At 38.0% G+C, this 16,013-nt stretch overlaps 1 protein-coding gene across 1 annotated transcript; it reads left to right on the forward strand.

The window, feature by feature from the left end:
• The first annotated feature begins 4,236 nt into the window (after positions 1-4,236).
• myef2 (myelin expression factor 2) lies at positions 4,237-15,579 on the forward strand. Its single transcript, XM_026163589.1, has 17 exons — positions 4,237-4,439; positions 5,465-5,664; positions 6,488-6,540; positions 7,514-7,521; positions 7,618-7,711; positions 8,011-8,202; positions 9,078-9,231; positions 9,335-9,384; positions 9,482-9,542; positions 9,794-9,895; positions 10,239-10,283; positions 10,383-10,481; positions 10,607-10,702; positions 10,790-10,855; positions 13,616-13,800; positions 15,075-15,126; positions 15,315-15,579. Exons 1-17 carry the CDS (start codon positions 4,330-4,332, stop codon positions 15,476-15,478), a joined length of 1,731 nt encoding a protein of 576 aa, XP_026019374.1. The 5' UTR covers positions 4,237-4,329; the 3' UTR covers positions 15,479-15,579.
• The last annotated feature ends 434 nt before the right edge of the window (positions 15,580-16,013 follow it).

Consider the following 16,013-nt stretch of genomic DNA (forward strand, 5'->3'; position numbering starts at 1 on the left):
TCCTTCTCGGGGCTTATTTGGGGGCTTTCTCCAAAAAACAAAACGTCTCCAGCAAAAATCAAACAGGGATCTCCTGCTTTAGCAGGCAGGGGGAGTGCTCCCTCTGACTGCCTCTGGGCTGTAAATGCTGCTGCAAAGGTATTTTTGGTACAGCACAGCACTATCCTTCAAGCCGAGTTTGATGATGTGTCTTTAATTGGTGCAGTTGGCTGTGGCCAAATCGAATTAGCCCCCTCTCCTTAAAGGCTTATCCGAATGCAAGCTGCCCTGACACGGCGAAGGAGAAAAGCCAGTCATTTTAAGAGATATTAATGTAGTGAATGAAAAGCAGTATTGCACAGAAAACAAAAAACAGATCAAACAGCAAGTACTTGATTATTAACTATAAAGGAATGCAGCAGTGAAGCATCTGGCCATCTGTTTCATTGTTATTCAGTAGACATTCAGATGAACAATGTTGTTTGTTGTCACAGTGGTGCAGTGGCTCGCATCTAAGGATAAGGCATGTCATGAGGGAGATTATCATCACCGATGCAACCTTAGATGGGAATAGTTCCTTCATATTGGATTCGTGCCTCTGCAGTGTAAATTTTAGTATTGCTTTTCTTGGATCAGCAGCTATTTTTTAGACTTATTGTTATTACTTTGCTGTATTCAGGTAGAAATAGGCAGCCTGTTTCAGTATTTCAGACAGTGTTTGCAATTTAGATGCCACACTGCACGGGCAGTTTCATCATTAGTCTTTTTACCTTGTTGTTCTTATCAACTTAAAGCCCAAAGGTTAAAATGAAAGTCTCTTAAGAGGTGCTATTGTGAAGATACAGTGGAGTAGTGTGTGGCTATCAGTGATGAAACGCATGTAAACTGCATGTTATTATCAATCCATTGATTGATAACAAATTTGCAGAGAGGATTTCACAAGTCCATTCATGTCAAAATTATCAGAAGTTCAATTACTTGCCTTTATCATATCATTAAATGCACCTTTACTTGTGTATCAAGGTGAAAGAGGAACTGCTGAGGCATTAACTTGTTGCATAAAGCATATTAGAATATTATCCAAGCGATCAGGAGAAAGGCTGATACTGAGAACTGTAAAACAATTATTCTAAACTGCTCTAAGAGAAACTTTAATGAATGTCTTTTTGGGGGGTTATACCGTCTCAGTACAAAGACTGATTTGCAAAGATTGTAATTACTCCAGTTGGCTTTCCCGTCAAACAAAACTGCTGCAAATACTACTTCTCCAGGGAGCTGCAAGTTAATCAAATCAAATTTTATTTTCATTAAAAAAAGAAAAGGTCTGGTACATTTTTGCACAAATACACAGGGCGATCGTGGCTCAAGAATTGGCAGTTCATCTTGTAATCGGAGGGTTGCCAGTTCGAGCAATTTTAACCTATGCTCAGACAGTCTCGGTTGTTGTGTCCTTGGGCAAGACACTTTACCGACTGCGTACTGGTGTTGGCCAGAGGGGCCGATGGCGGGTTATGGCAGCCTCCCTTCTGTCAGTCTGCCCCAGGGCAGCTGTGGCTACGACTGTAGCTTGCCTCCACCAGCGTGTAAATGTGAGAGTGACTGAATAGTGGAATTATAAAGCGCTTTGAGGGTCTCAAAAAGCACTATATAAATGCAATCCATTATTATTATAAGTAATATATTTGTTGTGTTGAGGTGGTTCGGTCATCTGACTAGGCTGCCTTCTAGGTCTATCTGAGAGGGCACTGCTACCGAGAAGAGGCCCTGGAGCAGACCCAGGACGCACTGGAGAGACTGTGTCTCTTAGATCATAGGTCTTTCATTTTAGGATGTGCAGATGTGACTTTTAGCTGCTTCCTTATTCACAAGGGGTCACTTCACATGTTTGATTTGGCAAAACTGAACCAGAGATCTTTTGCTTGTTAGTGTAAACCACTACACATGAAATACTTTGTCGTCATTGTTACTTTCATTCGGTACTCACACTCCAGCTTTAATTTATAGGTCTTGCTCCAATAATAGTAAAAGTAAATGTGATACTTTATCGATTAGTGATTGTTCAGCAGGCATGGTATGAATTGTGCACCAATCATTTGTGAAATGGATGTTATGCCATCAAGGAAATGAAGGATCAGTTTACTGATCTGATTTTTCATTTACAGAGTGATGCATGCAATTCACTGTATGTTAAATTTTAACCTATGCTCAGTTACAGGTCAGCCAGACGTACGGTTGTTTGCAACTTGTACTCTGTCACTCCTACGTGTAGCTCTTCCTGAATGAAGTGAAAGTGTTTTTTTTTTACAAGTCAGTTTTTGAGTTAGTGGTTAGTATGCCAAAACCAAAGCAGTGAGGTATATATATATATATATATATATATATATATATATATATATATATATATATATATATATATATATATATATATATATATATATATATTTTTTTTTTTTTTTTTTTTTTTTCTATTTGTAGCTGCTGAACCAAAATGCAGAAGCAGTGTGTGGAAAAAAAAGTACAACCCATGATTGAGTAGCTTGTAGAACCACCTATAACAGCAATAACTAACTTGTGTGTCTCTTCGATTCATTGCGGTTAGCAAGGATTTCAATTATGCACAGCTCTCTTAAGTTCCTGCCACAGCATTTTAATCAGGTTGAGGTCTGGGCTCTAACTGGGCCATTGCAGCACCATGATTCTTTTCTTTTTTGGTCATGCTCTTGTAGATTTACTGTTTTGCTTGGAATCATTGCCCAATTTCAGCTTCATCTGTCAGACAGACAGCCTCACATTTGACTCTAAAATAGTTTGGCTTATAGAGGAGTTCAAACTTAATGACTGTGAGGTGCAGGTTCTGTTGCTGCAAAATAGGCCAGATCACCACCCCTCCACCACAGTACTGTGGTGATTTGCTGCGCTTGGTTTTCACCAAAAATTGTGCTCTACATTATGTTCACACATCTCCACTGTCTGGTCTGGACATGACAAAAGACATGTAGACTCTGAGATGCTATTACTGTGTATTGCATCGTCTGACTTTGGGGTGAATTTACTGGGTCATTCACTCCTGGGAAGATTGTCACATATCTGACAGTTACACATAAGCAAAAAGTGAAAATGTTTGGTTTTACGCAGGTGCTCACACTTACTGATGATCAGTTAATCAAGTGCATTCGATTAACAGCACCTTACTGTTTCTATAGGACTACAGACCTGCTGGGCAACGAGTTCTATACAACTGTGCAACTTTAAACTGTGATGTTAAAAATTAGCTTTCAAAGTATTTCTCCACTGGTGGAATCTCCTCAGGGCTCGCTGAGCAGATTCTCTTCAAATGTTAAAGCTGATTGTGTGACGAAATTGAAAGTATTCCTGCAGTGGAGTAAAAGTGCATTAATCAATAGTTTCAGGAATGATGAATAGACTTGGCTCTGCATGATAATCAATAAGATGGGACATTTTAGTCTGACACCGTGAGTGTGCTGCCTGGAATATTGTAGTTTATAGGTAATACTGGTATTGCTTTATGAATTACAATGTCTGAAACAGGAAAACAAATGTATTATAGCACTGGCCTTTCTAACCAGCAAACAGATCATTTTTAATAAACTTAAAGCTACACAAACTAAACAGTTTGAGGATGGAAAGCTGCCATAAAGATGTTATGGAGATCAAATTAGTGGAGCAGGCAATTCTCTGGGACCTGATGTGCTTGATGGTCCTTGGAGCTTTATTGGATCATATTTTAAGAAAGTTTAAACCGATTCTATAACACTGAACTTCTGTATATTCTGTACCCGAACATCACCCCAATTTATGTTTCTTTTTTGTTTTGTCTTTTTATCTGGAAAGGGGACATATACGCATATAAAATAGTTGTTGCTCTATAATACTTTATAAGAAATCTTTTGCACTATATTGTATAAGACATTTTCACAGTATCCAACGATTTTCATTTTAGTAGACGCTTGTTCGCACGCTGTTGTGTGCATGTATAAAATGGCTTTGGTGGACAAAAAAAAAGTTTGCTCATGGTATTGCTCAATTTGGAATCCTTTTTACTGCTAAAATAAAGTGGGGCACATAAGAAAAAAGGTAAGAATCGCTGCATTAGAAGCTTTTACTTTCTTCACTTCTCAATTTAGAGAGAAATCGCGTCCACATTCTTTTTACAGGAGTTAATTTTTTCTTTTCACCCGTGTCCATTGACACCTATACTATTCAATTCTCCGACGATGCCTAGCAACAGCTCCCAAATCTCGCGTTGGAATCACATATCTTCCCAGCACATTTTGAACTGCGTAGCGATCGAGTTATCCTGCGTTGTGTGTGGGGAAAATAAACATCAACATGGCAGATGTTGAAACGGCTAAAGAGGAACCACAGGAGGAGGAAATTTCTGAATCAGTCAAGTCGGAACCCGACGAGACATCTGAAGAAACACCCAACGGTGTGAAAATGTGAGTTAAAAAGTTGTAATATTATCCGGTCGTTCTGCGTCGCTGTTAGCTAGCTTAGCTAAAATGGAGTCCTTGAATATTAGCTATTGTTAGCAAAGAATCCTCCAATCTCTTGTAAGAAATATAACGTCGAAGTATATGTGTTAAATTTAAATATAATGTAAGACTTTAAGGTATATATGCATCTCCATAAACTGTGGCCACAATGTTACAAGGCTGGTGCAATGGGTCATTCTCGGTTAGGTGCTACTCTCCATTGTGTTGTGCTTTCATATTTAGCTAAAGCTAACGAAACTCTGAAATTCAGCGCTAGTAACCACCAAGCCAGCCTTACTTTAATTAAATTAATTAGGTTTAACCACAAGCAAAATAAGCTGTGCTTTTACTAGTTAGCACCCATTCTAATCTTAATGAAATTGTTCATGGCCATTGCGCTATGCTATGCTAACAAACCTGCGGTTAGCTGCTAATGGCTCCGCGCTGTTGCACAAAAATTATACCGGCTTAATACATTTAAAGTGCTCTATACGCATTAAAGTATCAGTTCATTTAAAATGTGTGCTGTATTTTCATAAGGATTTATAAAATGTCACACTTGGTTGAAATCAGAAGTTGCATGAATACTTTTCTTTTAATTTGTTTATGCATTCATCTACTCACGTAGTTGTCATTTACACGCAAAGAAATCCAAAGTTTGTCTAGCACGTATGCATGCATATTGCTGTTTGTGGGTATGGCTATTTTAGATCATGATGATATTATTATTATTATTATTATTATTATTATTATTATTATTATTATTATTATTATTACTTTAGATCCATATTATAGAATTTATTAATATGAGTAGAGTTTTTTGTATGTATAAGGTTAAAAAAGGTATAAATTAAATTTCTAAAGCAAATCACAAAAGATGAGTCTGCTGTTACTCACAAATTTATTAAGGGTAGATTTTTAATTTGATGCCCCAGTGATCTGTGGAAGATGTTTAGAGATGTTGACCTGCACTTCTCTGTATTTTGTAGGGAAGAAGAAGGCAAGCCCCCCAAAGAAAAGCATGATGGTAAAGAGAAATCCTCTGGAGGCAGAAGAGGGGGCCGCTACCATCCCTACAAAGACAAACATGGTGGAGAAAAGAAGGGTGCTCATAGGAACAGAGTGTTCATCAGCAATATCCCGTATGATATGAAGTGGCAGGCAATTAAAGATCTAATGCGTGATAAAGGTAATCTACCCAGTGATGGGTATGGCGTCTTTCCCTCTGCCTCTCTCTTCAGCTGAAAAGAAGATTTTGACCTTTTGTTCTGTTTTGTTACAAGCTTGAACGTTTGCTTCTAACGCCAGCTAATTTGTGTGTAGCTTTTGTGGATATGCTTAGTGCAGATATTAAGGAACCGCCATATTGTGATTTAAGGTTATTGGAGTTTTAATTCTTTTATTTATGTATTTATTTTTGGATGGGCACCAATTTAGCTTGGGCTGATATGTATGTGAGGAAAAAGTAGGATTTACGTAGTTACATTGTTACTTGTTTTAATGGATTGTCAGCTCCAAAATGTAACCTCAATCCAGCAAGGAATATTTTGATTGTTGAATGTTTTTGTTGCATCTGCATTAAGGTGAATCTTGCTAGTATCAATGAAAAATATTCCAATGTTTTACTTTATGAAATACAGAGTTCCCAAAAAAGATATTTTGAAAGGTCAAAGGACAGCTTAAACATCTCAACTGCCTTGAATGGAATTTGTTGCTAAACTGATCACGTTGAAGTCTTTTGATTTGAATTTTGAAATTCCCAGGTTTAATATAGCTGTGTTTTTGTTTTTTGCTGTTTTTGTTTTTATTTTTCTGGCCTTGGCCTTTGGGTGTCTCAGTCACTGCCCAGAAAGGCATGGTGTTGTCTGGTGGGATGTTGGTCTGGGCTGGCTGTTGATCAATGGGGACATCTCCATCTGTAGCTGTATTGCCAAGGCCAGCGGTGATTTGAAGACTTGGTGACTTAAATTCCTTTGTTCTTTTGGTATTTTCCCTTTGTATGTCTCATGTAGTTGGTGAGGTTACATACGTGGAGCTCTTTAAGGATGCTGAAGGAAAGTCAAGGGTAAGTGATGTGGCCAAATTGCTGCACGAGGTTTTAAATGCCCTCAGCAGGCTCTCAATAATGTAGTGCTCTTTTAGGCTCTGATCCTTTGGGTTAAATGAACTGGAGACACTATAGGTTGTGTTTAGAGCCTGAAAGATGGCTAATGATTGATTTTTCATTTGAAAGGGAGATGTCCTGTTGACTTTTGGAAATGTAGCCAATGAACTCATCTAAGAGTATACTTTTGCTTTTGTTGTTGTCATTTCAATTGGTTTAAAAGTTTGTTTGTTTGGCCATTTTCCAAAGGGAAATGCGGGGTTGTGTGATTGGTCTTATTGATTGACCCTCATGTCTCAAAATTTTATTTTACAATTCTGTTATATGGCAAAGCTTTCTGTTTAATGGAACAAAGCAGTTGCAAAAGACCACGTAGTTGTTTTTGTTATGTCTTTATGTTAAATGGCAACAAATGATGCAATAGATTTAAAGATGAACCACACATTTTTTCTCTTAAAGTCACAACTTGTTAATCCTAAACAATGTACTAAATACATTTGTTGTTGCTTTTTTCATCTATCATGGTAATCAATGTCCAGTTCAAAACCTAAATATTTTCAGGTAAAATAATAGAATGTTTAAATATTACTGACAAATGTGATTGTTGTTTTTTTTAGTTTTTTTTTTAATTTTATTTTAACTGCAACCTTTATATATTACTGTTTAGATATTTTTCTTCTTGTAATATCTTTAATTATTAAGAAATGTGATGTTTGTTTGTTTTTGTTTTTTTTCAGCATTTTTTCTTGTTTGCAGTAAAGTTAAAAACCAGCCGGCTCAAGCCAGCAGGGAAAATATGGCCAACATGCATAAAAAACATATTAAAAACTAGTTGAGATGTTATATTATGTTTTTGTTTGTAATATCTTGTTTTTAACTGTATTTTGTTCCCTCCTTCTGTGACTCCTGAACTCCTGTGATGCCACCTTCGTAGGGGTGTGGGTAAGAAACCCTATTTTTCTCAAAGAAACAACTTTTGTTTTTATATGTTGTGCTCGCATTGACTCATGTGGCGTCTCCGTTTGCCTCGTTCAACAGTGTGGTGGAGTTCAAAGATGAGGAGTTTGTGAAGAAGGCAGTATTAACTATGAATAAACATGACCTGAGTGGAAGGCCACTCAACATCAAGGAGGTGAGAAGCATAGATTGCCGATTATATTTAGCTGTTCTCTTTTTTTTTTTTCTCTTTTTTTTTTTTTTTTAAGAAAAGCTGATCTCATGTTGCTATTTTCTGTTGATTGTGGGCATATGAAGCAGTCATAAAAAGATTGTGGTGGTAACCATGATGTAGCATTATTACATTACATATGTTTTTGTTAACATCAGATCTGAAAATATCCAGCGATGTACCACTAAATTAAAATGACACTGTGAAATTTTCTAGTTTTATTTATTTTTTCTTAAATGTTATCATAATGTTTTCTATTTAAGGACCCTGATGGAGAGCATGCCCGCCGTGTGTTGCAACGCATGGGAGGGGGTCAACAGGGAGGCCGTGGGCACGACATGGGGCCTGGTGTGATGAACCTCCCGCCCTCCATTGCTAACAACCCTAACATCCCACCTGAAGTCATCCATGCACTGGAGGCTGGGCGACTTGGCAACACTGTGTTTGTAGCTAATGTAAGGAAATGTTATTAAACATTAATTATCACTGTGCAATTGTAGACATCTGCCAAGCACACTCGTATACATAGTGAAGGCTTTAAAGTAATTTAATAGCTTGGCACCAGAGATTAGTATTACTAATTAAATATTTGACCAGCTGTGAAATACGTCCACAATCATATGTTTCTACAGGATTTGTGCCAGTCTATTTTAAGCCTGGCAGCCCACCAGAGTTTAATGGAGCTTCAGCTGGGCCTAAACATTGTGTAATTTAAAAAAAAAAGTTTTTATGATATGTGTATATGTTGTAGCTACAACTGTTTAGCAAGCAAATCCACTTTCACCATTACAGTTACCGTTAACTGTTTATGCACAAACATGTAATTTAGAATTATTGTTGGGGGAGGGCGGTCAACCTGGAGAGAACCCACACAGACACAGAAAGGCTTTAGCTGGCCGGTGAATTCAAACCCCTTTTTTGTTGTGAGGTGACAGTGCTAAACCCTGCACCACTGTTCTACCCCGACCAAAAGAGTTAGTAGACCCCTAAGTAAGCGAAAATAACTAGATAACTACTGACATACGGTAGTATTGTTTTAACTCCTTTCATGTGCTATCCATCCACTAATGTTTACTGTTTACCGTAAGCAGTAGTATAATCCACTTTACTTTGTCTTCGTACTGAAAATGGGAAATGAACTCCCCACTGTACCACCGTCACCACCCTCCATAAGAGACGGCTACAAAAGCTGCTGTGCCATCTTTACCACACAGTGTGCACAGTATGGCTGTCACTGATATGGAGGTATAGCAGTTTCCAAATCTGTGTAGTAATCTTTTTTTTTTTTCCTGTTTATTAAACGCACTGGTGTCTTTCTATTGTTCAACAGCTGGATTTTAAGGTGGGGTGGAAGAAGTTAAAAGAGGTGTTTAGTATGGCCGGTGTGGTGAAGCGAGCAGATGTAAAGGAAGATAAAGATGGCAAGAGCCGTGGGATGGGAACAGTGACTTTTGAGCAGCCACTGGAAGCTGTGCAGGCCATTTGTATCCTTTATAATTAAGTATTAATTAAAAAAGAAACAAAAAGAGAAAAAGAACTTATTCTGTACAATATTTACCACAGCATTCTCCTTGATGTTGATTCCAGCCATGTTTAATGGGCAGATGCTCTTTGACAGGCAGATGCACGTAAAAATGGTACGTGTGTGTTGTTTTTGTTTGTTAAGTTACAATGTGCTTTAAGCTATGCAGACGGTGTGAATATGTGGGCAAAGAAAAATGCTTGGTCTTGCAGGATGAGAAATCTCTACCCGTTGAAGACTTTCGGCAAGTAGAAAAAGCACCTCAGTTACCACGTGAGTTTGCTGTTATTCCCTTATCATAAGCAAAAAACGTAATTTAAAAAAAATAGTTTTATTATCATTAATCAAGTAAACGCGTCTTACCAGAACAGGAAGTGAACAGCTGCATTTTAACAAGATGGTGTGTGAGTGAATAAATAATTTGTTCACCAAAATGGCAGTGTGCCTTTAGTATGTATGAAGTATGTCTTGAGCATTTCTTGTTGTTGGAGACAATACAGAAGGAATTTTTCTTCTTTGTGTAGGTGGTCTAGGTGGTATTGGCATGGGATTGGGGCCAGGAGGTCAACCCATCAATGCCAACCGCTTGAGTGGTGGAGGCGGCATGAGCGCTATGGGACCTGGAGGTCAGTCACCTTTTGAGATATTAGGTTTAAATTATATTCAGTGCAAAGTGTGTCGTATATATGCCGAGTTGCAACAGTTTGTCTTTACAAGCCAATATTTATCCGACAGAATTACATTTCCACTAGCTGATCATCAAATTAGGGTCTCAAGGCAATATTAACTGTGTTCAAGTTAGACTGACATATATGCAACATACCAGTGTCTGTTTTTCTATTAGCCTCGATGTGCAAAGAAATGAAATGATCAGAGCTCTGTCCAGATAATATTTAAGCGCTTTTACGTTGTAAATTTTATGGAATTACATCTGTTTCTTGTAATTCGATGTTCCTTTGTCTTTGCCAGGTATGGATGTATCAGGTTATGGTGGAATGAACAGACTTGGGGGAGGTGAGCTTTTTGCTACCTACGAGTTTCTTTCCTGTTGAATGACCATGGTTACCTCGGTGTTAACAAAGGAGATTTCTTTTTCTCTTCTGCTTTCGATAGGAATGAGTAGTGCAAGTGGAGGCTTTGGAGGCATGGACAGCATGGGCAGTATGGGTGGGTTTGGAGGGAGGGACATGGCACCAGTTGGCAGAATGGGAGGTAAGTCTGTTTTACCCTCAGTGGGCCAAAAATCAGGTTTTCTTGTTTGTTATTGGTAACTAATGTGTCATCTCGTTTTATTGTTGATTGTTTTGTTTCTCTTTCATTGTATTTTTGGTGTTAAGATATGTACCGATCAGGAATGGGTGGAATGGATCGGGACTTTGGGCACGGTGACATGCCAATGAATCGAGGATTTGGGGATTCTTTTGGAGGAATGGGTAAGTTATACTCTCACTTCAGTGAGGCTGTGAGTTCTACTGCATCGTGGTATAATCGAATTTGCATCAACTTGCACTCTTCTTTAGGTGGAGGCTTTGGAGGAGGCATGGGCAGTGGTGGCATGGGGCACATGGGAACTGGATTAGGCACAGGTTAGGAAAAAAAAAATCTTAATACACAGTGTTTCAAATTATCATTTTTATAGCAGTTGTTCAGTAATTAAAGGTACATGAGACTCCACAACAGTACTCTTACTTAAAGTTTGGGCTGCCCCCAAATCATCATTTCCTTCCAGTAGTTAATATATTTAGTCTTTTCCAAGTCTGACCTTTTTGGTAAAATGTAACTCTTTTACTTGAATTTAAACAGTGTAAATTGATAAAAATGGAAAAATAAAAAAAAATGAAACAAAATTAACAGTATTTCCTGCTATAACATAAGTAACATCTCTCATATCAGGCTTCCTAAAGGATAACATTTGAATAGAGAAACAGAAGCTTAGATCTTTATGGCTGATTACAGCAACCTAATCTCCTGAACTGTCATACACTTAGCAGTGGGTTTGGAAACGTGTGGTCATGGTTGTCACACAGATTAAGAAAGTAGTGTATTAATACGTCTTACTTATTAAGAGTCACAACAGACTCGGTCACCACACGCATTTTATTTTTGGTAACATAAATAAAGAATAAGATATAACAGGTTTTTTTGTATGAATTAGATTACTCTCTCTGGTAGCTGCTCTATAAACACCGGAACAACAGTATATATTTTTCTAGTGTTTTTCTCATTTTTGCTATGTAACTTTGCACTGTCCGCTTTATGCTGTAACAAATTTCCCTCGTGTGGGACTAATAAAGGTTATCTTACATTAATGACTAACCTCATATTGTGGCTGGAGCATCTCAGTTGTTCCCCTTCCCTACTGAAGTTTGGTCTGTTTACATCAATTTTCCATGCGATTGTATTTGTCAAAAAAAACCATCGGGAACTTTTATCAAGTGGAAAAAGGTTAGCGTTCATTCTCCAGGTTCACTGTGTTATGCTTTGGTAAGCTAACATAGCAGTGTCGCTAGCGATCACTAACACAGCATTATATACCATCTAGCCCAACTTCAGTAATCCTACAAACGTCACTATTGTGTAGTTTTCTCTCTACATTCATGTTGGAAGTGATAGCAGAGCTGTACGTTTTATTTTTTTCCAGAAATCTCTCAGTCAGAACATGCTATATCATGTTCAGGTAACTAGCGAAACCAGCGAGCTAACTTCTAACTCTGTTTAATTTAATAAATTCTGTTTTCATGGATGCCTGGACGTTAAACTTAATTGTTAAACCTGGTAAAGCAGCAACGCTGCTCATTTTATTAAAGATGAAAGAATTTAGAAAGTTTTTAACTCTCAGTGATGCTGCAGTGTTCGTTTGACTTTGGGACCTGAAGCGGATGGAGTTTAGGGCCCACTGTTTTATGCTTTGTTATGCTAACATCTGTGTCGCTAGCGATCACTAGCACAGCATCATATACCAGCTAGTCCAACTTCAGTAATCCTACAAACGTCACTGCTGTGTAGTTTTCTGTCTTCATTCATGTTGGAAGTGATAGCAGAGCTGTACGTTTTATTTTTGCCCAGAAATCTCTCAGTCAGAACATGCTACTAGTTTCGCTAGTTTAGGTAACTAGCGAAACTAGCCAGCTAACTATCTGCTAACTTCTAACTCCGTTAAATTTAATAATTTCTGTTTTCATGGATGCCTGGATGTTAAACTTAATTGTTACACCTGGTAAAGCAGCAACACTGATCATTTTATTAAAGATGAAAGTATTTACACAGTGTTCGTTTGGGACCTGACGCAGACGGGGTTTTGGACCCAGATTACTATGAGCCGTGAGGCTCCTGATTACGGTAGCCATAACGCTCAGACAATTGATCAAGCAGTGCGGCTTCGTAGCTTAGCAAAGTCCTACTAAAACATTTTTTGACTGATTTTTGAGCGCCGTGTACCACATAAAATTGGTTCGAGGTCAGTAAACACAGTCAGAATTCATAGATAAGGCGCACCAGAGTATAAGGCGCACTGCCGATTTTTGAGAAAATTAAAGGATTTTAAGTGCGCTTTATAGTGCGGAAAATATAGTACTTGGAGAAAAGAGATGCATTTTGAAGACCAAGAAAAAAACAGCAGAGGGCCTGGCTGGCCACAGCAACCCACAGAGAAAATATGCACTTTCTCTGTTTCATGTATGCCAAAAAACCCACACAAACCTGAAAATCTTTACAGTTACAGTATAAGATGGAATCTATGATGGAGTTGTCAAGTTTTGGTTGACCAGCCTTATGGTATTTTTCCATTTCATCCCAGGCTTGTTTAAATTATTAGACTGAAAGTATTCAGAACACTGCTGCCTGTACTATAGCAAATGCTATGGTATTTATTTTCCCAGAGATCGACAATTACTTGTTTGTTAGAGACTAAAAAGGGGTATAGTGGTTTGTCAGTAGTTAAAATGTTTTCTTTTCACAAAAGAATGAAGTTTTCCCATTGATTCTTCGTGCAGTGTGGTGACTAATTATTTAAACTGGTACAGAGTCTGCACCCACTGTATAAACAGTGTCATGGCAACATTGGCTTCTGTGATAGCAAGTTTGGAAGTGGAAAATCAATCCTCTTCTGCACCGTTTAGATACACTTCGGTTACATTTTATTAGAATAAGTTAATAAAAATCTATTCATAAAGCGGTGCAAAGTGTTTTAAAAGTCCCAATTCACAGAAATCTGTCATGAGGCTTTGTAGTTCTGCAGCAGTGCAGGAAACTGCAAACATGACCCTGTTAAAACCTAACTGTGCATTAGGTTAAATTGTTTGTGTGCACTTCTGTGTGTGTGTGTGTGTGTGTGTGTGCGTGCTCAGGTGGGGGAATGGGAAATATGTCGATGGACCGAATGGGCTCCAGCTTTGACCGTTTGGGAATGTCAGGAATGGACATGAACCGTGGCTTTGGTGGCTATGGAGGCGGGGGGCCGGGCCACATGGGTGGTGGCATGTCGGACAGAGGCTCAGGGTCCAAAGGAGGTTGCCAGATATTTGTGCGAAATGTAAGCAGAAATAAAACCATGTTCATTTATTCTGATTTTCAGAGCTGTTACATCTGTGGACATCCTTATCTTCCTATACAGTCAGTCGTGATAGTGATAGTAGTCATAGTGCAAGCACTATAGTATGCTGCCACTCAAAGTTTAAAATGTTAAAGGGGAATTCAAAGGTCCAGGTTTAGCAAACATCACTTGTGTTAGAATTTCTTGTAACCCCCCCATCATTCCTCTTTTGTTTAGATGTGTTCTCAAGACATTTGTGTATCTAAATTTACTGCTTCTTTAATCAGTTCGCTGTGCTAACATGATCAGTTAAACTTTAACGTGATAAACGTTCATTAGATGTCATTAAATATATTGTTGCTGGGCCTTTGATTGGATAGCTGCATAAGCACACAAAGTTATTAATAATATGTGGTGTGCTTTGATGAATCATTAATTTTTGCTTGGAGGATTTATGATCAGTTCGATGTCATCTTTGACATGTTTGATTCCTGTACAAATAGGGCTGTTCGATATAACGATATATATCGGATGACGATATAAAAACGTCTTATCGTTTCATTTTACGCTATCGTTTGTTTCGTGGTGTTGCAAAATAAACGTTTACGGCAATATTTTTTCATTATTTTGATGGTCACTGTAGTGGCTATATTAATTTCTTAAAGTTCTCACTTTCTCTTATATTTATAACCACACTACAGACAGACAAGCGTTTGTTTTTATGCGTTGTCGTTAGCAACAACGACGGTAAAACCACCGCGTGTCCGCTTGTTTATGTTCCACATAAACATTTCACAATAAAGCTCAAGATCCTGTTGTGACTTTTCAAAATAAACTGAATCACGTGAAAGATGCAGTTTTACGGATTAGGAAGCAAAAAAGAGCCGTCAGGTGCTAAAAAAAATAAACCTTAGACTCAAACGTTAGAACAGGCTTTCACACGCAGCACGCCGTGTAAGAAATACTCACAAAGAAAACAGCGGCCCTTACAACTTATGTCTAAAAATGTATAGTTTCATGCATCAGTTAAAACACTCGACTCCAGGTACGCGACGCCCAGCTGGAAACACTTCACGCAAGTCGAGCTGCCCGAGATTCACAGAATTTATAGAAAATGTTAAATTTTTGTGATTTATATCGTTATCGGACGATAGATGTCTTAATATCAGGATATGAGATTTTGGTCATATCGCACAGCCCTATGTACAAAGGTCCAGCTGTAAATGTGTTAATGCTGACTAATGTAATGACTGAAGTATATTTTTGTTTTATAGCTGTCCTATGATTTGACATGGCAAAAACTGAAAGACAAGTTCAGTCACTGTGGTAAGTGTTTCGCTTATTATAGACCACTGAATTAATTATTCTGTTTAATTCATGAACCACTGGAGCACTTTTGGCATTTCACCACAATTGATCGCTGAAAACAAAGGCCAATATCTAAGATTTAATCAGCACTTTGTTAAAGATTCTGCTTTCAAAATTCAGCCGTTGCTCATTCTTTTCTGCTACAGGTCAGGTAATGTTTGCAGAAATCAAGATGGAGAATGGAAAGTCGAAGGGATGCGGAACGGTGAGATTCGACTCTCCAGAGAGTGCCGAGAAGGCCTGCAGGATGATGAATGGAACCAAGATAAATGGCCGAGAGGTGGACGTCCGTATTGATCGAAACGCCTAGATCCTTTGTAGAAGTGAAGCTAACACGTACACATTCAGTCCCCTTGCCAATGATCTTTTGTTTTGTTTTAAAAACACAATTACTTCATATCTTCACGTGTAAACTGTTTATTTCTTTCGTCCTTTTGTTTGTTAATGTAAACTACATAGCTATTTTGTTTTATAAACCCTTTTTAATTTGTGAGACAGTTTATTTGACCAAATAAAGTTTGTAATTTTTAAACTTGGTGGTTGTAAATTCTCCTGAGATCAAAGTCTCGAAGTTGTTCTTCATTGTCTAAACTTTTGCTGTAGTTCTGCCCCCACCCTCCAAGAACAGTGTTCTACATTGGCATCTTCAAATCTAAAAAATACCACAATAGTCCACAGATGAAACTCAGTATGAGCTTATTTTATAGGAACAAAAAGATATTCAAGTATTTAAACCTTCAAGCTTAAAGTTTAGTATTTTTAGTTAGATCGCGAGTGGGTTTGGCATAATCCTGACAAACTGAATTACCTGCTGCGGCGACCTGTTAATAAGAATACAGCCAAAA

The sequence above is a fragment of the Astatotilapia calliptera genome, chromosome 1 (genome assembly GCF_900246225.1).
Source record: "Astatotilapia calliptera chromosome 1, fAstCal1.2, whole genome shotgun sequence".
NCBI lineage: Eukaryota > Metazoa > Chordata > Actinopteri > Cichliformes > Cichlidae > Astatotilapia > Astatotilapia calliptera.